Genomic DNA, 26,698 nt, shown 5'->3' on the forward strand with positions numbered 1-26,698 from the left:
CTACTGAAATTTGCAGAAAAGCACTCCTAGAAAAGCTTTAACTCCTGGATGTCAAAGTGATTTTAAACTGTAAAAAATACTGACCAAGGGAAAAATAATATTTTCTATTTGTTGGAGACAGAATCTGTTACTTCAAAACACGGAATCAAAGAAACCCTTTCCCTTCCAATTAGGACTTTGACTGAAAATATCATCAGCTCATATTTTTAAGACAAGAACCATTCAAAAACATATATTTCTTCCAATTTTCTCCAACAGAAAATACATTTAAGAGAAACACTGAAATTGTCCTTTTCTAAAGAGCATTTTGAAGAAAATACAGTTTACAGCGGGAGCATTTTTCCTTAGATAAGCATCAGCCCATTCTGCTGACAGTAGGTTGCTCTGAACATGCTGCTTACACCTTTTGCATCAGATCCTGCTGGGCAATGAGTGACTGAAACACTCTGTAAGTGTTCTACTGATCCATCCCTGAGATGATCATGGGGACAAATGATAGATGTGGAATGTAGCCACTCAAAATTACCTGCCATTCTGGGGCCTGGAGTGGTATGAGATAAAGAGATGGAGGAAGGTATATATTTGCAGAAAAAGAAGAGAAGGCAGAAATTCCCCCTTTTTTCCATCAATTCTTAAAGCCAGGAAATGCTATCGGTGGCACACAACCTCCTCAGCAGGTTTACATTACATCTCTATAACCTCTACATCTCTATTCCCTCTAATTTGCACAGGTAGCAGTGATGTTCTCAGTACATTAACACCTAAAATATGGTAAAATTCCTTTTGCTGTGCTTATACTTGGAACTTCCTACAGATTTCAGCATTGCAAGAAGAAGAGTCTCTACTCATTGGCAGTAGATGTTTAACTTTGGAGACAGCCACTGTAGCACAGGTGAATTCCACATCAGGTTGAGAGATCTTCCCTCAAGCGTGTGGAAGTGACACAAAGGAACACTAGATTTCCCATGTCCTGCTTGCTTGAAGGGTTTATTGGTGACCAAAGGCCAGTTCATGGTCCCACATGGACTAATGCAAAATTAGTCCCAGAGCTAATGGCCTCCTTGGGCTACACTCCAGCTCCTGGCACAGGTGGGCTGACCTGCCCTCTGGAACAACTTGTCTTTCACCGTGGCTTATAGTGATAGTGTTGATAGTCACAGCCAAGATAGTCTTGAATTCAGGAGATGCATGTATCCTCCACTTCCTTAGCTCCTACACCTCCTCTCAAAAGCCTTTCCACTCTTCCTGAGGTGGATAAGCACTTCCTAGAGTGAGTCAGGCTTGCAAAACACAACCCTAAGGTAGAGGAAACAGGCTGGAAACCCATAGAGTATCAGTCCCATGTTCTCACCCAATGCCAGCCACTCTCCTATATCCTCAGGGTTGCATGTTTTTCCACATACTGTTCAATTTATTATTTGCCAGTTCCAAGTATAGCAAATTCACAGAGTGAGAAAAATCTCATTTTGAGTTGGTTTTGGCTTCTCTCTTGGAGTTGGACTCATTTGCAACACGGTCTTTATACTTTATTGCAGCAAATGCCCACGGGTTATTATTTCGGAGAGCCATTAGGGAAAAGAATCCAAGGGGGACAGTGGGCTGAAGGGGGGCCAGGAGAAAAAGAACAAAGCTTCTGAAATGCATCATTTTTCACCTTGCCATAAAAACAAATGGCGGAGAGAACCTGAGCTAATAAACACCCATTGGGAACAGGGTAATTTTTTCCCCAATTTTTGGCTGTGACCGCTGAAGGGTTTTTTCACCTCTTTTAAATACATGTAAATCATAGGAAAAAATGTATTTCTATTCACACTTGCAAGGAAATATCTTGGGCCAAATTACATCAGAAATAAAAAGAAAAAAAAAGAATGAGAAGGCTGGTGAAAATTGTTAAGGTATGGGAGCAAGATAGATGGATAGAGAGGTGAAGAGACAGACAGAGAGATGAAGAGACAGAGAGATAGATAGGAGTGGATATCTGGACCTGGATTTGTGTAAGGTGCAGGACAGGCAATCCTCAGCCTTGGAGGTGCCAATATAGAGGTAGATCAGAACCAATATCAGCATATTGGTTAAATCAATAGGATAGGACACTTTTCTCCTGGTTTGCATGATTGTTTCTCCAAGTACAACGTGTCTCCCAAGACACAAGATTCCTATCAGCTATCTTTCTTTGACTGTCAACATTAGGAGTCAAGAACATGACATGTTAATTAACTATTTCTTGTAACTTTATTAAACACAACTTTCTCTAAAATCAAAATTTAACTTCTGTCATTTCTGCCTCAGTTAAACAGAAGGTGGGATTGATCTTCGAAGTCAGAAATGGTCACCTGAGCTCTGTGTAGCCCATGGTGAGAAATAAGAACTCATCATATCTCAGAGCTGCAGCTCTAACTCTCATATCTAAAATTAGGTGAGTGGGACACCAAGCTACTTCGTCATCTTCAGGTCATTACTTGCAATAAGACAGATATTATGGAGAAATCTCACTCAGAAAGGAGATAATGCACTCATTGTTCAATTCGTTGCATACCCATAAATCAAATGCAGATTTTACGTGGTATAATCATTCATTGTATCTAAGCAAAACATCTGATTATAAACTATGTGCCTTTCTTGGATGATTAAAACTGACAGTCGGAAGAATCAAAAACATACCTAGAACTTTCCTCTGAAACAAAATGTTTTCTGAAGTATTATCTTTCTTTAATGAAAAACTATTTTCAATGACCTTTTTTTTTTTTTTTTTTTTTCTGGAAGGAAATAATACAAGAGACCCAGCATCAAACTTCTGCCACTGTAATAAAAGAGTTATTTATTGGAGAAAAAAACTATTTTAAAATTTTCTATTAAAATGGAAACAAAATAATCTAAAAAATTAGGAAATAAATGAAAAGAATATTCACTTCTCTCAACCAATTTCATCAGAAACCACTTTTCATTCACTCCATTCTGCATTAATTTAAATCAAGAAAGGCAATCAGACAGAAAAGCTGAGTAAACATATCTCTAACCCATACTGTCCTGATGGATAGCACTGTCAGTAGATGTAAAACCGCCTATTTTCTTAAGGAGTTTTTAGCAAAAATGAAAACTGGCTCCAAGCACAGACAGAAAGGTGCATGTCTTTCTTGCTCTAGCTTTACCCTGGTCATAAGTGACCATGATCTGCTCCAACTCCATCCCATGGCAATAGCTAGGGTAGGATTCGTTCGATGAGTTGTGGACTTCACCTCATCCAGTAGCAACCGTATAAACAAGGTCAGATGAATCATGCCTTAAAAGTTCCTATTTCTCCCCATTGAATCTGAAGCCAGCCCCAAGTGGTGATTTCTACAGCGCGAGCTGAGATGAATGGGAGACGAGGGGCTGAGTCAAATGCAACCAACAGCCATATGGTTGCCTGTAATGTGCTGAGAACAGATGGATCAGCGAGCGATTTACAGACGTAATAATGCTATATGATCCCAGTGCCATAATGAAGTAATATTATCCCCGGTTTGCAGATGAGGAAATTGAAGCAGAGAGAAGTGCAGAGCCCAGTCCAATTTCTGGCAAAGCCAAATTATTTGTCTGTCATTACCCATGACGAGGAAAATCTGGGAATATAACGCAGGCCTTGTGAGCCTCGGCCTGATATAGGGAATCCCAGCCATAAACTGCACTGCTATTCACGGGACCTGGAACTGACGTGGAAAGTCTCTTGTTTTGCCATGCAGTCTGCTTCATCACAGTAAATCAGCTCAGCACACCCTTCCAGCTCTGGTTTTGCTGCAGCTCTGAGGACTCCTGGTTCTCTCATGTTCTTCTGCATGTGGGTCTGGCTTAATTCTTTAGGGAAATCCTAGAAAACAAAACCGTGAATTGGTCAAGCGTGATTCTGGTATTAAAGGTCACATTGCTGGCTTTTCTGGGAGTGGTTGAGTTTGTACCTTTTTGTGCTTCATTCCATGTTCCAAATGCATTGACAGCTGGACACCTCATGGGCAGTAGAGCCAGTGCTTCCCAATCTGTATGCACAGAATCAGCACAGAATCATAGAATGGCTTAGGTTGGGACGCACCACAAAGATCATACAGTTCCAATTCCCTGCCATGGGAAGGGTTGCCCTCCACCAGATCAGGCTGCCCAGAACCCCATCCAGCCTGGCCTTGAGCCTGTGGAGCCTTAAGCAGCATCTGTGAGCTGGGTGCACTGCAGGTCCTAGCCCCAAGGGTTCTCCAGAAATGGGTATTTTGCTGTAGCTGACACTGCAATTAGTTCACCACCAGTCCCAAAGGCAAATTGGAAGTCATCAGGTGCAGGATGGGTGAGGTGATGGCTGCTTGTAGCTCCCATCTTCTCCAAGGGCCTCTCCAATGGCTTCAGGAACCATTTCCTTGCACTGCTCCCTAAAAAGAAGGCTGTAGCAGGTGAGACAGTGAGAAGCTGGATGAATTGTCCTGCATGGCCTCAGATGGGTCATGGGTTGAGCATCTTACTGCAGAGCACAGAGACTCCTTTTGGGGAACATCTGTGCCAGATGACGTATAACAAAGTAAAGCTGCTAACAGATACCAAAAGCACATCACAACGCCAAGCTGCATTCCCAGATAGCTCTGAACTGATGAGCTGTGTGGAGGATTCTGCTCTTGCTGCAGCACCCCATAAAACACAGCTCAGTGCCCTGAGGCCACAGTCTGACAGAACAAGGCAATGCCTTCAACACCCCTTGCACCAAGCCCAAACTACCACAGGCCCCTGGCACAGAGCACCACATTAATATAAGTAAATTGGAAGTATCTGGGTGGGCTAACTGTGCTCTGGCTCGTTTATTGCCTGGCCTTTTGAACTTGGCTGAGAGCTGGCCAAGAGGAAGACCAAGTTCTGTCCCATGGGTTCCAGCTCGTTTTCCACTGACGTTGTGCATGCAACGTCCCAGGTGAGGAAACACATAACTTGGGTCAGTGTTTTACTGCTGGGGCATATGGCCATGGGAGATCTGTGGGTAACAACTGGAATCACTGCGTCAGCTTCATGGCCTGACTCAGCTGCTCACTGCGAGCTCAGTGCTGTCAATCTCCCTTCTTCCATCACTGCTTCAGCCAGCTGATACACATTTTCAGTCCTCATGCCTGCACACTGGTATGCGGGTTGACGTTATGCTGAATTTGGTCTACACTGTAGGCTCCTATGGGCAGGGATGGCCCCCCTTCTCCTCTTCCAGCTGTGTGGTTTTGACACCCTCGTAACCATTGTGCAGCCACATGGTAAATCAGAGTAACAGGCGGCTCAGGCAGAAAAGCGAGGAGGTTCCCATCAGATCAGCTCATCGATCCCACTCACCTCGTGGCTGTGCAATTAGCTCCAGCACAAGGGAGCACGTGGCTGGGACTGCAGGGGGGAAGGAGCAGGGCTTCCCTCTGCTGCCAAATTAGGTGTGACACAAAACCTCCAGTTTCATAATGCTTTAAGTGGTCTACAGCTATGCGGACGCTTCCTCCTTTCTGTCTTAATGCTAGCAACTTCCCTATGCCAGCAGTAACACTCAGGTGACTGCAGGATGCACTGGATCAGGGTCATCATGGGGATGTAGGATATTCTTCTTTGCTATTTTCCCCTGGCTGAGGTTACAGCCCGGTCAGTTCTTCATCTGGCACCATGCAACCAAGCAAGGAGCACAACGGTCAGGAGCAGGAGAGGGAGAAGACCACCAATTCTGTTGGCAGGACAGACTCAGTGCTTTCAAACCTCTTGCCAAACAGCCCCCCAAGACATGAGCTGGCTGGGTTGCAGCAAGCAGATCTGCGGAGCAGAGCAGGCCAGCATAGCACAGAGACTTGCACAGCGAACCAATTGCTGAAGCATAGTCAAGTAATTTTGTAGCTTCAGGCAAATGAGGTGTTTCAAGGAGCAAAGGGAGGAGGCAGGTGGATTTACCACAGATCTGCAATGTGTAGGCACTGAACCTCAGCAGGAACTGTTTGGATGGCTGGTCTGTGTGGAGGAAACAGAGCAGCGCTCCCACTGCAGGGAGAAAATGGGGAGAGGACACAATGTGAAGGAGCTCACGTCCTTGTGTAACTGAGCCATGACATGAAACACACTTCACGTCCGTTGGCCTTTCTGGACCTGGCACTTGGAGCAGAAAACCTCTTTTCCAAAGAGGTGCCACCCTTTATCCAGCCTACCCTCCTAAAGATTCCAAACTATCCGGGGAATGACCTCCCCTTGATTCAAGCTGAACTAGCTTAGATCAGAGTTTGTCTCTTTTTTTTTTTTTTTTGGGTCATTCAGACAAAAATAATGACATTCTCATCTGTTTAGTTCCAACATTATTATGGGCTTTTCAATGGATTCCATATTGAGCCCTCGGTTATAACATTAAATCAGGCAGCCCCAAACCACAAGATGATTGAAACATTCTGCTTCTGCACATGTCAAACCAAGCTGCTTTAAATGCATCAAAAAATCATGGGATGCATAAAGAATGCAGGTCAAACGCAGTCACAGAGATCTGTGGTTGATAGGAGTGGTGTTTAGAGAGGGCCACAGAGGGAGATGATATCCCTTCTTTCTTTGTGAATTTAAAATACATTAAAATAGAAAAGGATGTGAAGAGACAGACCTTAGCACATATCTGGACCTCATCAAGGTTATTACCTGGAAGAACCTGGACAAACATGTATTTGCCTCCAAAATGCACCTAGCTAAAATATGAAGAGGCTATGAGATGATGTTATGACCTACAAGATGATGTTCGAAGAACCTCAACACCCAGCAAAGCCTGGAAGACAGGAACAAACAAATCTACAGACCTGCGGGCATCCATGAACCACATGGACCTACAGACCTCAGAACTTTAAAATTATAGAGTGGGCAAACTTCAGTATGAGACACAAGACATGTTCTCTGAATCACCAATTTTTATTTAACCTAGTCCAAAAATTCTTGCTGAAATATATTCATTCTCCTTAAAAGAAGACCCCAAACAATCAGTGTTTCAAAAGCTCTCCTTAAAACACGTCAGGAAACACAGAATTGTGTTTCATCTCCATTGGACATATAAACTTTGGGTGACAGAAATCTTGAAACCTCTGACAAGAGTACTAAGTCAGAAACAACAGCACATTTTTGGAAAATCATTCAACCTATGGATTTTTATTCTCATTTTTTGAGACTTTTATAACATGTTCTGATGCTACCGGTATACGTTTTAATTTCAGGTTGCATATTTGACTGTCAGGATAAAACAAAATTAAATGATAGGAACAGCGGTGTGCTAGTTACAATAAAGTAATTAACAGAGTGGTTTTGCATCCTGCTGAGCTCTCCATCACTCTTTCCGGGACTTGATACATTACAGTGTTGATTCTGATCGAGCTGAATATACACAGTCCTTTGTAGCTTTTCTGGATTCATTCAAGGCATCAGAAGTGATTTTTTGGCCAGTGTAAACAATAGTAACAGTGAGCTTCAACTCATTTGATGTGGTTTTTGTATTTCAGTAAACCCACAGATTTTTATTTTTTTAATAAGAGCGAGAAATGTAAAAGTGAGTGTAAATGTATATTGCGCTTGCATTATTAGCTGGGAATTAGTCTGAGCGCATTACATCAGCCTAAAATATTATTTTTTTCAGAATTCTGAGATCCCTTTTGATTTTGAGGCCAAGTCTTTGAAACATCAACTGCACTGAGCACTGATTATGAGGGCTGCTTCGAAAGTAATGCTTCCTATTTTAATAAGTTGGCCCGTGACATCAGAGGTGGATGCTGGTGGGATGGCAATAGAGGTTGAACCTTCCCATCAGAATTCCACTATATTTTTGTGTGACAGATGGCAGCAGAGGGGCAACCTGACAAAATGGCGTCTGACATGGAAGCGAGTATGAAACAAAGGGGTGGAACTGGATTCCTCCATGAGGAAAATATTGCATCTACTGACATTCATCAACTCTTCCTGAACATTTATGGAGACCAAACAGTGGATGTGAGCACAGCGAGGTGGTGGGTGGTGCATTTCAGCTGTGGTGACAGCAATGTGAAAGACAAGCCAAATTTTGGACAGCCATGCACAGCTGTCACATCACAAAATGAAGAGCTCGTGTTCATTGTTGGAGAAAATGCAGAGCTAATGGTGGTGACTGTATTGAAAAACAGTGTTTTGTAGCTCAAAATTTGTTCTGTCAAATAGTGTTATTGCGTTCTTCGTAGTTACCATGGGAATAAATAGGAGGTATTACTTTTGGAGCGACCTTGGGAGACCTTTGCAACATCTTTCCTTTTGGCTCTTCTGCTTTAGCTCAAAAGCCCAATTCTGCACTACTTGTCTGCTCAGGTTCTAATTATCCCATCTAATTTGTAGGCTTAGGGCTATAGGCTCTTTGTAGTTGATGGAGAGAGACAGCTGCAACTAGAGGTCAACCCTTCCATTTGTAGGACAGGACGAATTGCCCTGAGGGGCTGTTACTCTCTATCCATTCCCCATACAATAACCCTATAGACACAACAGCTATCACGTTGGTTCTTCAGTTAAGTGTCTACACTGAATCATCAAATAATAGAATACAATCATAGGATCACCAACGTTGGAAAAGACCTCCAAGGTCATCCAGTCCAACTGTCCACCTACCACCAGTATTTCCCCACGAAACCATGTCCCTTACTACAACATCCAAATGGTTATGAGGTCGGAGGAACCCAGTTCCATAGCCCAGCTGTTTGCATCATCAAGAATCATTCCCCATTCTGCATGACCCAGCACGGAGCAATCCTTCAGGTCAGGAGAAAGATTGAGCACTTTTACTAAAAGCAGGCATTTAAACCTCTGGGGATGGAGATTTCAGGAAGTGATGCTGAAGTGCCATCAGCCACGCAGTTCACCTCTTGCACTTTGTCAGCCCTGGCTCCATGTTCTTTGCTCTTGGCCTCCCTTCTCCCCTACCCAGCCCAGCTGCAGCCTGTAGTTATGGAAGAGGGCTGGTGTGGAAATTATTTTCTCATGTACCTGGAGACCAGCATAATTTCACATTAGAAGCTAAAATTAAAATCCTATTATAATAAAAGCAACCGGAATCCCGAGGGGACAACATACCAAACATTAGCCGAAAACACCTTCCTGAGCATGCAAAGAAAATCATAAGGGAGAAGGGCATCTGTTACTAAGATCTGAGTGCAAATTCTTTCCACCTGCCACGGGCAGAAAGTCAAAAAGCCTTCATTTTCTGCAGAGCGCCTGAGCCGCCCATCTGGATGACACTGTAAACTTCATTAAGTGGTTTCCATCCAGCCTGCACGGATGCTGTTTCAGCCCCAGCCATCAGCGGGGCTGAGGAGGCACCTGGGGATGCTGGTCCTGCTGACCAGCTTGCATTTCCCTGCTAGTGCAGAGAATGATGGAATGCTCTCATTTCCTGAGCAGAAACCACAATGGTTTGTATTTCTGTAGATTTATCGAAGCAGGCTAGAAAATCATTTGTTGGGGTGACTGCAGCCACTACAGAGAGGGAGTCTGATGCAAAAGAGAAGAACATAGCCTTCAGTAAGCACCAGTAAAGCTAAGAGCATAAATACAACAATAAATCAGAAAATTGAGGTCCTGTCGTGTTCCATGCCAACCACGGGCCTAGAAGTCATCACTGAAAGTCAGCAGCACAACAATGGCCATGCAATGCTCAGCAAAGCTGGGAAGACACCCTGTACTTCCAAAGTCCTCCAGAACATTTCCAAAGGCAGAAATCAAAAAGGGCAGATCCGGGTCTCTCAGTCTTCCATAGCACTGCTTATACAGAGGTGAAGTCCTTCGGCACTGCTGTGCTGGGTCACTTGGCAATTTCTTTCATGCACATTGTCATCTTCTCCCTTTTCTGCTATTTAATTCTGAATCTGGGACAATGTCTTGTGCAGACATTGACTGTGCATTCAGTCGTGGCCTTCGGATTTAGGCTGAGCTTAGAAAAGCAAGTTAGCAGAACAAGTGCACAAATAGTTCTTCTTTCTCAGCTGGTCTGGGAGCTTCTCTCAAAGCAACGCTATGTGGCTGGCATTAGGCAGACCAAATCATTCCAGAGAAAGGCTTCTCATCCCTCCCCAAGTGTTGGTAGGATTTGTTGGATGTGGTGACTAATGCAGTGGGGTGGAAGCAAGGACTTCATTTTCAGTTTGGCCATAGCACCGCTCTACAGCCCTACACAAGCTATTGGACCACCCACTGCCTGGGTTTTCCCATCTCCAATTTATCAAAATGATATCTGAAAACCCTACGATGTGACATTTGTGGAAAGCGTGATCTAAAAGCTGGACTTGGTTACTAAATCTCACCCTGAGTCAGCAAAACGCTGAAATGCTAAAGATTTAGGGTATGCTTCAAGTGCATTGGGACTCAGAGGCCTGATGAAGTGTCGTGCTGAAGCAAGAGGGATTGCTGAGCAGGGGTAACACGCTCCCAGGTCACCTATTGCACTTAATTCTTTGAGGCTGACAAAGTGCAAGTTGGAACAAAGCCGAATTTCACTGCAGGGGGGATGGGGCACTGAAGTGTCCACCTGCAAACCCATCTCTCCATCAATCTGTTACAGAAGGAGCACAGGACCACCAGCATCTTAACTTTGAAGCAGTCTGAGAATTATACAAACAGCAGAAAGATCTTAATTTTAACACAAGTCAGTGCCCTGACTTGCCTTTGTGGTCTCTATGTTCTGAAAGCAAATCAAATTCCATAGTTCTGGACACGGGTTAAAAAATCAGATTCTCACTTAATCACCAAAATTTGGGGCCTGGCATTTTTAAGAAAGAATCATATTACATGATATTCGGGATAAAATTGCTGGATTTGAGAAAACAGTCATTCACAGTCTGCAAAACCAAGCAGTTGTTGTATGTAGATGGTGTAGAAGTGTCTGGCTTATTACATTTTTAAAATTCTCTGTTTTTGCTAACTTTTGCCTGTTTTGGGAGCCAAACCTCTTTTGTGCTTGCATTCAAACAGGATACTTCTTTAATTTATATTTTTATGAATGCATAATAGAAATATGTCCATGTAGTTCTACAGAGAATGACTTCCACTGAACAAAATACCGCCCCACAATCTTCCAGCATTTATCTGTTCAGGAAAGGGCAGTTCAGGCTCTGGGCCTGGTGTCAAAGACTGACTGTATTTTATTTTGTTGATGGTGGTGGTTTTTTTTTCCTTTTCAATCTGTTCATTTCAACATGATGATGAATTCATTTGTTTTAGAGATCCCGAGCAGCTCCTGGGGGTACAATGGAGTCAGGCAATCAGGTCTGATCGTGCAAATCCATATGCCGAGTTTGGCTCAAAGCATTCAAAAAACTGGCCTTCAGTGATAAAAGAAACAAGTCAAACCAAAGTGCTGCCCATGCAGACTCTCAAGGTCAGGGTGGATGGGGCTCCGAGCACCTGATGGAGCTGTAGGTGTCCCTGTTCATTGCAAGGGAGTTGGACCAGACGACCCTTAAAGGTCCCTTCCAACGTTGAGGATTCTATGATTCTGTGAAGGATATTGTGTTGCTGATACAGAAAAGAGCAATGAAGTTGGTGAAGGAACAGGAAAAAAAAAAAGGGTTCTGAGGGGTGCCAGACAGAATTGGGATTGTTTTAGTCTGGAGGAGTCTGAGGGGAGACCTCATCACTATCTACAATGACCCAGAAGGAGGTTGTAGTGAGGTGGGGGTCAGTTTCTTTTCTCAGGTGACACAATGGGATGTGAGGAAACAGTCTCAGGTTGTGCCAGGGAAGATTTAGATTGGATATTAGGAAAATCTACTTCACAAAGAGGGTAGTCAAGCATTGGAATGCAAGTGGTGGATGCACCATCTCTGAAGTATTTAAGAGACCTGTGGACATGGCACTATGGAACATGGCTTAGTGACGGGACTCAGTAGGTCAAGCTGATGGCTGGATCTGATGTTCTTGAAGGTCTTTCCAAATTAAATGACTGATTCTATGATTATCTGATTCTATTTGGAGAAGGCTGAAAGGAAACTGGGAAGATGAGAACACGGAAGGCGAGGAGACAGTAGGGCATCACAGCTCCCCACCCTTAGGTGGGATGGATGAGGAGTGGGATATAACTAAAGTGCATAGAATTGTAGAATTATAGGCGGGTGTGGAAGCATTGGGTGGTAGTTCTGGTGAGCATCTGTCTGAGCCAGAAGAAAGACTATTAATGCCAGTCTCTGTGACACTCCCCACAATCATCCAGGGGACACAGGATGACAATCCATGCATCTTGGTTACAATTCTAAGACCAAACAGAAGGAATCCTGGCTACATATCAGCCTTGAAAGAGAGATGAACTATACCATAAAGAGATTCTTCCTTCCTGGAATCCTACTGCAGTGGGAACATCTAGCATCCAAGAGAAAGTTCTGCCTTTATAAAATACTTCTTGAGAGTCCACTGAAATAAACTCTCTTCTCTTCCACAGCTTCAACTGCAAAAAACCCAACATGGCATCCAAAGAGTCAAAGCTAGCTCATACAGGAGTAGCGAATAGTCTGAAGACAAATATTAGCATGACTGCTTGATCACATGAGATTTTCACTGCTCTTCTTCAACACCAATTCGCGAGTTGTCTTTCAATATACAAGCTACACTTCAGCATCAAATGCTGCACGGAACAGAGCAATGCATGGAAAAAAACCCTGCATCACAAGTTGTGGGAGTCCTGAGCAGAGACAATGGTCACTTTTTAAGGACTTCATTTTGACTTTCACTGTCATATGCAGAGAAATGCTAAGCTTATAAAAACCTAATAACAGCTCAGCTGATCTTATTGCTGTTCATACTACAGTGACAGCCGAAGACCCACTTTGCTGAGTGTTTACAAATGAGCAGGTGATTCCATGTCCCAGAGGTTTGCCATTAAGTATCTTAATGACAGGCAAAAGATGAACTATAACAACCAGTTAACCACACAAGAGCTGAGGCACAGAACATTTCCATGCACGTGGAAGATCACAGGGGAAGTTCCTCATCAAGCTGTACCTGAATATAAATTTCTCTTAATTATCAACTTTGCACACAGACAAATAGGAATTTTGAGGTCTTGCCATGGTATGTTCCAATTTCTCCACTTGCTACCACCTCAGTACAACGCAGGCAGTGATTTTTACACAACTTGAAAGACATGAGACAAGTTAAAGCTGATAAGCCCCCCAGGATTTGCTGTGCAGCATACCCAGCAAGTCCCTCAGCATTAAATGATTAATACAGTGCATTAGAGGGGACAATACAAGCTTGTAGCGTGGCTTGCTTTTTACACTGATGTTACAAAGAAAAGAATGGAGGCAACCCAAGAGATTCATTTCCTAGGGAGAATTCAGGTGCTGGAAACTGTTTCATTGACTATGGATTCCTTTTCCAGCCCCTGGCATTGTGCAGTTTGGCTGTGCTGTGAGAGCAGAACGGAGATGCTCTCACGTGGACAGGAGCCCTTGGCATTGCTGCATACCTGCAATTGCCCTCTCTCAGCATTCTCTGCCGCACAGAAGACATCGGAGGACTGCAGGGAAACTATTTCTTTCTCTGAAAGACTGAAGCATCCCTTGCAGATTTTATCACAGAATCACAGACTGGTTGAGGTCAGAAGGGACTTCTGGGTCCCTCTATTCTTCTCTCTGCTCCTGCAGCACCTCCCCAAGCAGGGCGCCCAGCACCACATCCAGGTGTGTTTAGATACCTCCAAAGAGGAGACCCCACAGCCTCTGGGTACCTGTGCCAGCACTCCAGCACCTGCACAGTGTAGATGGAACCTCCTGCGTCCCAGTTTGTGCCCATTGCCTCTTGTCCTGGCACTGGGCACCACTGACAAGAGCCTGGATATCATAGAATGGCTTTGGCTGAAAAGGACCTTAAAGATCATCGAGCTTCAACCACCTACGCTGGGCAGGGATGCCAACCACTGGATCAGGCACTGGAACTCACATAAATACATGCTCATTGTCTAAACTAAAAGTGAAATGTTAAGCAGCAATTGTTTTATGAGCCTATGATAAACATTATATGATGAAAAGCCTTGCAAGCCTCACTATGTATTAGAAGACGGCCTTATTCCTGAGCATAGTCTCACTCCTCTCTGTGCTTTATAGTTTATCTTAGCACTCTTTGCAGGTAGATCCTTAACAAAGGTATCAGTGGCTCAAGCTTAGCTTTGTTGAGATGCCAGAGAGATGAGAAAGTGTTATTGACACATTACAAAAGAGCAATTCAAACATCAAGGGAAAGACCCCTGCCCAACGCGAACAAGACCTCTGCCAGCCAACAGCACTACCAGAAATGAAATCTTGCCAGATAAAGGGTAGATCTTCCACCTTTCATTTCTCGTTTTGATTTCCCTTCTCGTTTCTGAAGTGGCTCCATCCACCCTGCACAGTAGATCTCCTTCTCCAGAAATCTAAAGTCTTGTTTCCCCCTGTGTCCTGCCATAACCCTGTCCTCCAAAGCTCGCTTCTTGCTGCTAGCTCCTCAACAAATTCTCAGCCAACAAAACCAGGGTTACACCCAAATCTGTATCATCCTTCTCAGAGGCAAGAGCCCCACTGCCCTTAGTCTTCCTTATCATTGTCCCACCCCCATGAGCATCCTTGTGGCTCAATGCTTCACCTTCTGTGAAAAGAGCCAGGGAAGTTCTCGATCTGTGGGATTTTCATAGGGAGCTGGTGTGCTGCCTGCTATAAGGTGACAGCTTATAGACTCATAGAATCATTAAGGTTGGAAAAGATCACGAAGACCCCCAAGTCCACCCCCAACCTACCCCACCAAGCCCAATGACCATTTCCCTCAGTGCCACATCTCCACGGTTCTGGAACACCTCCAAGGACAGTGACTCCACCATCCCCTAGGGCAGCCCATGCCAGTGCATTACCACTCTTCTTCAATTGAAATTTTTCCAAATAACCAACTCGAGCCTCCCCTGGTGCAACTTAGGGGCATTACCTCTAATCCTAAAAGCTTCTGATACCATCACCCATTTGCCTGTCTTCAGCCCTTATTTCCCCCAGCCTGAATGATCCAGGATGTAATTAAAGTCTTAGCAAACAATCAAAAAAATTCGGAATCATACCCGAACTTGAATTTCTTCATTTTGGTGTTGAATACTTTTAACTCCCCTACTGCCAAATCATAAAAGGGTTAAAATCCACGGGCTTAAAATTAAACCAGACAGAAGCCAGGCTGAACTTTTAAACCATTAAGCCAACACTGTTCTACTTCAAACAGGAGGCAGCTTGAATTCAGGGTGCTTGTTTTGCTGTTGCTGTCGCCTGGCTCACACGCAGCTGGCCCAAGCACTGCATTTACCCCGATGAGGCAAAGTGCTCACCGGTGGCAGCACACGTTGGGATGGGTGAGGAGATGCTGTGCTGCTGTCACGGGGAGCGTGGCTGGTGGGCAAAGCCCCAGTGAGCTGGGATGCACGGATGGGCAGCACCAGCAGCCCCAGCAGGAGCCCCGTGCTGAGCTGCAGACATGCTGGTGTGGAAGCCAAGCACTATTTACTCTGCAAAGCCCAGCTGTTAAACCGATGACTAGCACAGTTACGAAATTAGTTTTCCCTGTACCAGGCTGAGGTTTGATATTGCTCACACACAGCGAGAGGCAAAGGGGATACCACTGCCACTGTTTGCCACATTAAAAATTAAATACAGCCCGTTTCTCTCCCGGAGGCTGGCTTCCACACTTGCTCCATTTCCTTCTGTAAGGAGCAAACCAGTGGTTTCAAAGCATTGGCTTTGGAAACAGACAGCTATTATGAGGCTTTAGTTCAATTACTTAATTGCCTGAAAAAGCTCCTTACACCACCCGTCTGAGGGCTGCAGAGTGCCCTGTTTATTACCAGGATTCAGCGATTCCACCGGGGACATTCACACTCTCATGCAGAAATACATTTAAGTTGCAGCTATTTCAGGCTCACTCATCACTGCCACAGACACTGGATTATGAAATGACATTAAGACACAGCACAATCTTGTTCGGCTCTGCGTGAGCTGAAAAGCCTTCTCAAGTAAAATCTATTTGTAATTGTAATCTCCCTAGCATTACTTCATCATAGAAACATAAAGGTTGGACAAGACCTCTAAGATCATCAAGCCAAACCATCAACCCATCCCACCATGCCCACTAAACTTGTCCCCATTAATGATGAGGCCCCCAACTTCACACATGGTAAAAGACATGCAAAGACATTACCAACTGCGCATGTAAAAGGCCTGATTTACCTTTTAAGGTAAATGTTTAGTATGTTTAACTGGAAGTAACAGTTGTGTCAACGAGGAATTAAGGACAACAATATTGTTTTGGATGTTACCTGCTGCGTCTTTCCCCACGGACATTATTTGGAAAACGTCACTTGGGTTTAAGGCAGGATACTCAGGAGTTTCCAAGCACTTCTGGCTGTAACAGAAACCAAATTATTGACCAGAGTAAAATCTCTATTCTTGTTTACCATGAGGTTGTTCAAGCATGAAGCAACCAAGCAGTTCTCAGTCCACTGTCTAAAAGCTGGAGCAGCTCCTGCACACCAGCCTCCAGGCCACGTACCTTGTTCACCTAATTCACTCTCCAGCTGATGATGGGTGATCACCGCGATGGGAGTCACCATCCCTGGAGGTGTTCAAGAACCGTGGAGATGTGGCACTTGAGGACTCGGGTCAGTGGGCACAGCGGGCGTGGGTTGGGGTTGGACTCGGTGATCTTAATGGTCTTCCAGCCTTAATCATCCTGTGATGCTACAATCACATTGATAACATTCCATCAGTTAATATTTTTCCTATCCTAAAACACAGCCCTACGAGTAGTTTCACGTTCTGTTCCATGGTAGGAGAAGGGAGAGGACGGAGCGTTTTTCATCATAACTTCTTAGCCAAATAAATGCAAGACAGAAGATCACTAGTCCAATATATTTAATAAATTACAGAATGAAACTCCTCCAAGCATTTGAAACTCGGCTAGGAGGTCAATGTACATCTCTAGAATGGGTCACTTCTTACAAACCATATTACAGTTTTGTTTTAGCATGGACACAGGCTAATGCAAATCACAGATGTGGTATCAGGTGCAACAGAGCATGATAAAAATTACAACAGTAAAAATATGGCACAAAGAACGCTAAACTAAATGTTGTCTAATTAGCATTTGCTTTTGGCAATCTTGATCTAGACTAATTCAGTGTACAGATCCATTCCCAGCCAGCACCAGGGTCAGTTAACATACATTTTGTGCAAAGTGTACTTTTAAATTCGTGACATAGTTGTGTAAACATACTTTCCTTTCACAGTAAAACAACAGTGATTTAGGCATCGGAAACAAACAAGAAAGAGAATCCCAGACAATATTTTATTTCACACTACACAGTGTATGTATATAGAACCATTATATTCAGCAAATAGGTAAAGTGCATGCCAGTAACAACTTTGACTGTAAATGAAGGTCTTGCAGTGCAGAAGCACAACTTCCTCCACTACTAATAAGCTAATATGAAGCAATACAAAACAAGGTAGAGTAAGGTCTTGAAAACAACATACTCTATGTGATCTACTGTGTATTTCTTTATAAAGTAGACTGAATTACTCTGAAACAGGAAATTTTCACATCAGCTATCAGTGGAATAAACAGTTCAAAGCTTCACCAGTTAAAAATATTGCACCAACAGTGTTGCAGGTTGTATGTGAAAGCAATACAAGAAGACATTTTTAATACAAAAACAGCTGGGGGAGAAAAAGAAGAGATTACAACAGCTATTTTGAATGAAAATAGCTGGTCAACAGCAGGACTCGATGAAATGCGAGGTGAAAAGCAATTCTGCCTTTCAAACACTCTGTCATAGATTGCATTACCCAGAATGCCTCCAACACAGTCTCCAGTAAGTCAGGAAGAGAAAACATCTCCGCTGTCCTGTAGACTCAGTGGAGCTGACCGTAAACAAAACCTATTAGGCAACAATTGGCAATACTCCCTTTTGTTTTAGAAATGCAGAACTAAAAGAAGGCTTGAAATGTTTCATCACCCGTTAGTGCAAAGAAATAATAATCAGAAGGCAGACAGATGCACAATAGCAAAATGATAAGCAGGTGTCTACAGTTCCAGCCATAGGCCTCTCAACCTATGAACGTGGAGCAGACACACAAAAAACAGACGATGCTCCCCAGAACACATGAAGTTTCCATTCAGAGTCAGAGACAAGTGCATGGGAGATCCCTGGAAACTGAAGGTAGAGATGCAAAGGTACAAGATGCCTTCCACCAGCCTCCATCAGAGATGTAGCAGCCCAGCTCCAACGAAGTAAGCAGGCATCACACTAAGGGAACACTACGTTCATGATGCTCTGAGGACACTGAATCCATCAGACTATTATCAACAATACAAAATCACTATGTGCAAGCAAGCAATACACGGTGAACTACAAGAGATGCACTGAACAAATTCATCCATGAAAAAAATTACTTCCTCTACTCCAGAATCAATTCTTTCATCAATTCTGTGGTATAAAGGGGAAAAAAACAAAAAGTGTAGTTGTTCATCAAAGATCAGCAATCCCTTTTTGGAAAGGAGAAGCATATATTAAACTCCGACACTTACTTTTTGTAAGTGACCTAAGTAAGCAAAATAGTTATCCAATGGGAAAAAAAAATGAAAACTTCAGTAAGTCGATGTCTCTACCAATACACGCATATTAACTAAAATTCTTCTCTTCATTTCCCTGGACGTGGCACAACAGCTGTGACCACTAAGCGTTCATTATTCTTATAAAATTTCTGGGAACATCAAAAATAGGTTTGAAATTTATTAAAACTACTTGTTCAGTGAACGCAAAGTTTTACCACCATCATTCGCTCACCTCAGTGTTAAAAAAAAAAGCCTCAATGACTTGCAGTTGGACATCTGGCCCTCAGTTCAGCTATTAACTACTTCAAGAAATAGAGAATTAATAGCTTGTAATCACCTAAAGTAGTCTCATACGCAGTTCATTTCTCCCTTCTTTCTTGCAGTAGAAAAAAAAAAATACCCTTCAAAAGCAACAACATAAAAAAACAGCATGAAAGTTCATTCAGATGAAATCACATCCCTTCGTATTTACAGATTTTCTGTAGTAAAGAATCCACTATCACTGTTTCACCGCGATTAAAAGACTTGGCCTTTTTCATCCTAAAAACAGCCAACCAACACCATCCAAGTCTGGAAACATTTTCTCAACTCTCAGAAACTTGACATCAACCGTACTGTATTCCAGACAATATCGCAAACAGCTCCCACACAAAGTGTCTATACAGAAACAGTCTCTCATAAAAACAATTCCCTGATCCCCTCTTCCTCGTGGTGCCATCCCCATTGGTTCCGATGGGCGCTATGTTAGTTTCTTTATCCTGCGGTTCTGTTTGTCGATATTCAGCGTCGCACGGTCCACGGAGGTAGTGATGGAATCGAGAGCTTCGTCCTGCCTCTCCAGCTCTGCTTCTGTCTCCAAGGCAAGGCTCTTCAGCTTCTTCAGTATCTATTGGAAGAAAAGACTGAGAGCTTTGAGCAAAAAACCATACGGTTCTTTGAGAATGAAACAGACGCGTGGCAGTTACTTATTTCTTTGCTCTGAATGACCAAATAATTCGTAGTTGTGCCCTGAAGTGCTCTGGACAGATTTCCCTTCTCCACTGATGCAGTCACTCCATCGTAGAAGAATACCAGATCGGTCATGCACAATCTGCCCTTGGTGAAGGTGTGCTGTCTCAAATCACCTCCCTGTCTTAACGTGTATCGTAACATGACTTCCAGGAGGATCTGTTCCATGATCTTCCCAGGCACAGAGGTAAGGCTGACTGGTCTGCAGTTAACAGGACCTTCCTTTCTTCCTGTTTTAACAATGGGAGTGATGCTTCCCTTTACCCAGACACTGGGAACTTTGCCTGATCGCCGTCACTTTTCCAATATGACAGAGAGTGGCTTGGCAATTATATCACCTAGTTTCTCTGGACTCTGGGATGTACGTTATCCAGCCCCATATACTTATATGTATTCAGATGAGAAGACAAGGAACAACAAATATACCTCCAACAGCTCTTTCCATAGAATCATAGAATGGCATGGGTTGAAAAGGACCTCGAAGATCATCTAGTTTCAACTCCCCTCCATGCACAGGGTTGCCAACCACTACACCAGGCTGCCCACAGCCACATCCAGCCTTGCCTTGAATGCCTCCAGGGACAGGACATCCACGACCTCTCTGGGCACAACCTCTCCTGAGCCTTTTCCAGGCTCCAAACACTATACAACCAACCAATTTACAGTACACTTGGCAATTTACCATTCGTATGCAGGACTGTGAGCAAACACCCTGAGCTATTCCATAACTGCCAAGAAACCCTATTGTCTGAAAAAGCTGATACTGTTTCAAAAAGGGCTGAAGCCTCTAAAGTGAAAGGAGAAAGCCAAGCTGATGCATTCTTAAGGGCAGAAGACATCTGTAACAATGCCCTATGCTGACTCATTAGATCTATTAGATTTTAATTTTCATCGGCTCACACAACTGATTCCAACAGCAGACTTACAAAGAGTGGCAATGCATTGGAACAGGCTGCCCAGGAAAGCGAGGAAGTCACCATCTCCGGAGGTGCTCAAGAAACGTGCAGATATGGCACCGTGGGACATGGTTTAGTGAGCATGGTGGTCATGGGCTGAGGTTGGACTTGGTGCTCTTAGAGGTCTTTTCCAACCTTAATGATCTTAATTTCTTACTCTGTAACACCGGCTCCTTTCAGCAGCACTCTTAAGGCATGTGTTACATCACTGCCTTTTATTCCCTCTTGTGGCTGCTCCCTTAATAAGCCTGGTGAAATGAACTCGAAGCACCTGCCTGATGGGCAAGCCTCAGTTGCCTTCCCTCAAATCTATGGGGGAGATTTGGAAAGCAGACCAACAACACAGCAGATCAGTTGGAAACAGAACCTCTCAAATCCTTCAGATCATAAAGGAGCTGTCTCTGCTGTCACCACTGGTCAACACAATCTGCCTCCTTAGGTATCCACAGCCAGCTGCACAGAGATATCCTCACACAGCCTAGTTAACACGAGCAGTTTAATAATAATCCTCACGAAAACAAACTATCAGCTCCAGCAGCCCACAGCATCAACTGCTGTGGTACATAAGCAGCTACATAATGTCACTGAGGATACCAAATCTGAAGATACACAACGGCCTGTGTAGTTCATAATACATTTGTGGCTTTTGGTAAAATAAGAAAAACAATTGTACTCTACACACCAGTTTAATTATTTTTTCTTCGTAACTGGCAAACTCGATTCTTGTTTTTCATAGAATCATAGAGCAGCTTTCCTTTTAGAGTAAGCATCAGCCCCCAGAAAGCTGCTATGAAACATCAGCAGCCCCTGTTTCCACACATGGGTCTGAATTCCATAGCAAACCCACTCTTTGAAGCTAGGTAAGTTACTGGTTTGAGAAAAGCAGCGAGGAATATTATATCTAACTGGAATGGCAGGGGAATTTTATGCAGTCAGAATTCTTTGACTAAAGCTGGATGTCAGCCACAATAGTGGGATTTATCTCGTAAAATATCTCTCAGCTCTTTCCATAAATCACAAGTGGCTAGAAATACAGCTGTGTGAATAACTGGTTTTGCAATTTGGCTGCCAAAGCAAAAATACAAAGCAAACCATGGATCAAGCCTAATCTACTTTTTTTCTGTTCTAACCAAAACTACAAGTGAAGAAAACTCTGCTTCGATCCCAAATGAAACACTTCAGGATCTACCACCGTAAGAGGAAAGCAAAGCTGAATTCCCCAGACGGGAGGTAGTAGACGTGTGTAGGATATGCACCTAAAAGGAAAGTGACATGATCAAATCTACCCTGTGTGTGATCCAGGAAATGGGGCCGGGATGCAGTCCTGCCCTCCTGAGGAAGTAACTACTTGGATTTGTGAAGTTAGAATGTCTTTCCACCTCAGTCCCTTCTTTGAGTTTCTTCTTCTTATGTATAAAGTGGACAGTGCTACATAGAATAAATCCTACCAAGCAGCACTGACTGTAGTCTTGTATTCATGCCACAGCATAACTAAGAATGGAAGAGACCTCTGAAGTGGCCTTCTGGTCCACTTCCCCTGGCTTAGAGCAGGGCCAGCCTCCATGTTTAGCTAACAAGAAGTCCACCAGGTTTCACACTCCATGCCAACGAGCCTTCCAATTTGTGATAATTTAGGAGCGAGGTCTCTCCTCTCTTTCAGCATGTCCTCGTACCACTGCAGTGTGATAAGTTCAGCTTTCTTGAACCATGTCTTCACCCAGCCCACCTTAGTTTGTGAAATCCATAGAGGTGAGTGCAGAACATTAGAGCTTCCTCCAAGACACCTACACAAAAGTGGGGGCTGGCAGAAAGGAGTAGGGACACTCCCCTTCCCACCTCTCCTAGAGGCATACAATTTATTTATAAGTCAAAGCTGTGCCAAAAAAAGGCCCAGGTTTGCCATGAAAAACATTTTATTTTTAGTTCCAAGCCCGATTACTTTTGATAGGCTTCGCATTCATTAGAGCACACTTAACGTTTAAAATACAGAAAAAGACACAATTGTTGAGAACAGAAAAAGCTTTTAAAATACGAAAGCAGTAAAATGGAAAGTCAGTCGGCTACAGTGCTCTGCTCAGTTCACCTGCCAATTACACTCTGCTTTGAAACACAGCAGGCGATGACTTGCATGAAAAAATAAAAGGCAAGCGGCTCACTTTCATCTGTTCATTCTCTTTGCCTTAAACAGTCTGGTAATAAATCTCTTCACCCCTTTTGTCCAGCACAGCTTCAACCATTCAAGATGAGTGCTGCTACTCCATCCAAAGGGACCTGAAACTATTAAGATGCATTTCCTGCACAGCCCATGGAGCTCGCTGGAAAGAGTTACTGGAATCTGATATCTGGCCAAAGCTGGTCACTGGGTTTGCAAAGTGAAATGATGGCAAGACATCCAGTTATCACTGCTCCACTTCTGTCAGCTGCATGGAGCAGCAGTGCCTTCTGTGCCAGCACATACTTTCGGCCACGAACCAAACTAGAATCCCTTTACCTGTTACATGCGGCCTATGGACAGGTACGATCCCATCAAAGATGCATTTTAAAGGCACATTTCATCAGGCACTGGTAAATCTTGGAATGAGACAGCCTCGGATTTGTGTCACCAGATCACAATCTGGAAAGTCTGACTTAGCTCCCTTCCCTTGCAACGCATTTTCTGTGCGCTTCAGGTGAGTTACTGAATATTCACATGTGCACATTCACAATACAAATTGGTCACAAGAACACAATGCAGTATGCTAAGTCACTGAAAGATCTGAAGATGTGTTGTCTCAACAGGCTGTTAATTAATAAAGCTACAAAACAGAAATACACCCTGTGCCAAGTGTCCAACCACGGCAGACTTATGCCTTGCTTCAAGAACATCCAAGCTGTGCAACCCTGAATTCTCATTAAACTTGTGGCAATGCGACTGAGATTGTGATTTAACTTATCTGCTCAAGGAATTCAAGTACTGCCCATTTCTCCCTCTTTTTGCTGAACGAGGAGCAGAGATGATCAGCTAAGTGGCAAACAACTTCCATGCAGGCAGAGCTGGAATGATAGCAGAGGACTCCAAGCCCCCAGGATCTTCCCCAGTACTTAGCCCTATTACCACTTTGCCACATCACCTGACGCCTAAACTCAAAGCATCAAGCACGCAGAGACAGTATGCCAAAGGTCTTACCATGGAGACCTGACCTCGGTTTAGGTCCCCAGATGTCATCATAAAGCAGTAATCTAAAGCTTGTGAAATACGATTTAGCACCTCAATACACTGAGCATCCAACAGTAAAAATAAGATAGAAAAAGTGGCAATACTTTCTGCACTCTGACAATTGTAGTTTGAACTCCCCGAAATCCTCAGTTAATCCACTTCACTTTCCCTGTGCAGCTCAGACGAGGGCTGAATGCTAAAGCACAGTACATAAAACCAGAAATGGCTCTTGGATGCAGGCTCCCAGGCCAAATTCACCTGTTAGGAAGCAATGAACTGTCACTTACAGTATTCTGAACTGTGGTGTAAATAGAGGTTTTGATGATCCTAACTTGTAATGCTCTCACGTGGTGCTTCACATCTGTGCTGAACACACTGGAAGCTGGAAACTGGCACAGCACCTAAGACATTCCAATTTAAAGCTCCATTATAAGCTCAGACCCGCATTAGGAATTGAGTGATCTGCACTGAACTAAATAAGGGGCCTGTGGACACCTCCTCCTACTGCACCTGGAGGTGGGCTGGGAGACAGAGAGGAACAACAGCTTGCTATACCACCGCAGTATAATCCACTAAAAGAGATTTGTCAAAGCCTCATGCAACAAGTGTAACTTCTATAACAAAAAAAATACGGATTTACATTGCTGTCAGTGGCTATTAGAACAGCATGACAAGACTGCTTGTTTATCACCTTATTCTTAGTGTCTGATTTCCCCATTATTTCTTCCTGGATTGATACGGAAATCTGATTTCTTATCTACTTTCTCTGCTACTTGGGAGTATGAAGCACTGATGGTGGCACTGGCCATGGACAAAACAATACACTCAAGTAGTTGTGACAAAACCAGTTTCACTGGCTTCACTATCCCCTTTTATTTTGGTACCAAGTTACACACAAGCAAACATAAAGCATCCATTGCAAGGACCTCAGCTCTTTCTCCAGATTGTGCCTTCACAAACAAAATCCAGGGCACCATAAAGACACGTGGCTGTTTCGATCAGCTGCCTGTTGCTTGCTCTTGGCCATGGAACGAGGCCATCCTATGAGCAAATTTGGTATTTAGCTCTTGGAGAGAAGAGCTCCTCAACAAAACACTTTTTCTCTGACCTAATGGTTGTGATTTCCTGAGGTGATGGTATGACAAAAGGGTAACTAAACATTCAGGAATCTCTGAACGTAGCAAAAGACTGAAATAGAACAATCTAGATCTGAGGAGACATTAAGCAAATGCATGCTGAAGAGATGCACTGGGATGTGATTTTTTCCCAGATGTTGTGGAATTAACTTCCTTAATACTATCTCTGTCTTCACGGCATTCACAGTGTGCAGACGCAGTAAATATCAAGACAACAGCTCTTTGGCAGGAAGAGTTTAGGCAATTAGAAAACACTGGTTTGGCAAAACAAATTCAGATCTAGAGAACAGAACTACTCCCCCTCCTCTTAAGCTAATATTATTGCATCCCCTCCCACACCCATTGCCATTATGTCAGCCACAGCAAGGCGGTAGGCAGAGGCTCAGCCAGAGACCACAGGAACTGCACAGGCTTCTTTCTCCATCTCTATAGCACAGCTAAGGAACACAGCTCACATCACCACTCTGTATTATGTTAAAAAACTGCGTTTTCCACACAAATCTCCTGGCGAGGTCTTTTACTCAGGCACCCAGTCACAGCCGCAGACCATCCAGCGCTTCCAGCTCTAGTGGGAGGAATTCAGCATCATTCAGCAATCCCTTCTGCAAAATAACTGTTATCATGGCAACTACTTCCCCCCCCCCCTTTTTTTTTTTTTTTGGAGGAGAGGGGAAGAGAATCCAACAGTTAAATCTGTTCATCGCCAATTTTTCTTCTCCAGTTCAGCAAGTTCTACTTATTAATCATGTAATAAGTAATGAGGTGAACATAGCAGAGCTGTTCTGGGCTTTGTGACTTTGTTTTGGTTCTCGGGTGTTGGCTCTGTTGTGTGGGATTATTTTTTTTTTTTTGTATTCAAAAAAAATGCTCACATTACAGACAAGCAAAGAATCTTCAGTAAAGGAAAGCGTACAGAAAAAAACACTGTGGTTGAAGAAATGGAACTCCAGCACCCTTAATTCATCCGTGAAGTGTGATGTGGCAAATGTCACAGCCTTCAATGCGTGTTAATGCATTGCATTTATAACTGTTTCCACGACTTGATCTCTAAATGCTTTGCAAATATGAATAACCATCGTCCTGTTGATAGACAAAGCAGGAGCTGAAGTGGTGCAAAGAGACTCCCTGGAAACAGCTGTAACAATGCAAGACAAGTTCCTGCTGTGGGCTGAAATGACTTATGGACTTCAATGTCTTTCTTGGATGTAGTTACGAGACCTTCCCCTCCCTAACAGCAGGGGCTCAATACCTAAAAGGCTCTGTGCATGATGCTGCCCTTGAACCTCATTTAGAATACATCCCCAACCTCCACTGCACCTTTGAAATCCACTTTTGCTCATTTTTGATCACACTCCTCTGTGTTTACACCTCCTTCCCCTCTAAAGTTCACCACGGAGTTACTTGATTCTGTTTTAAGCTCCAGAGCACTGAGAAACAGCAGTGTTTGGAGAACTCCTGGGACCAGCTAGAGTGAAACACCAGCCTGTACTAGATAGGAGGCTTCATTCCCAGTTCACACAACTTGCTGGAAGATGCTGAACTCCCCCGTCATACATTTCCTCTGCTTCTCCAGTCACAGCCAACTGCTTTGATAACATCAAGCACCGACCATGGTTGTTTGTTGTTCAGCTGTCAAGAACTGGCTCTGGGGAAGCCATTCCTAGAGAGGCTTTTTTTTTTTTTACAAGATACAGCAAAATGAGCATCTTCAAAAGCATTACATGACAACTAACCCTTAATATAATATTCAGCTTTTTTGGGGGCTGGCTGCAAATTAGAATTATAGTGCTGAA

At 43.6% G+C, this 26,698-nt stretch overlaps 1 protein-coding gene across 12 annotated transcripts in view; it reads right to left on the reverse strand.

Moving 5' to 3' along the window:
- Positions 1-26,698, reverse strand: part of SNAP47 (synaptosome associated protein 47) — a 118,718-nt gene that overhangs the window by 75,470 nt on the left and 16,550 nt on the right. For 3 of the 12 annotated variants that reach the window (XM_021388726.1, XM_021388727.1, XM_021388728.1), the window contains one exon: positions 2,802-3,847. The exons of 3 other annotated variants lie outside the window; for them this stretch is intronic. In XM_021388726.1, coding sequence (XP_021244401.1) covers positions 3,671-3,847 — 177 coding nt within the window. In that variant the 3' untranslated portion in view covers positions 2,802-3,670. 6 more of the 12 variants (XM_021388722.1, XM_021388723.1, XR_002435855.1 and 3 more) reach the window with 5 other exon arrangements.

This window comes from Numida meleagris, chromosome 2, assembly GCF_002078875.1.
Source record: "Numida meleagris isolate 19003 breed g44 Domestic line chromosome 2, NumMel1.0, whole genome shotgun sequence".
NCBI classification, from domain to species: Eukaryota; Metazoa; Chordata; class Aves; order Galliformes; family Numididae; genus Numida; species Numida meleagris.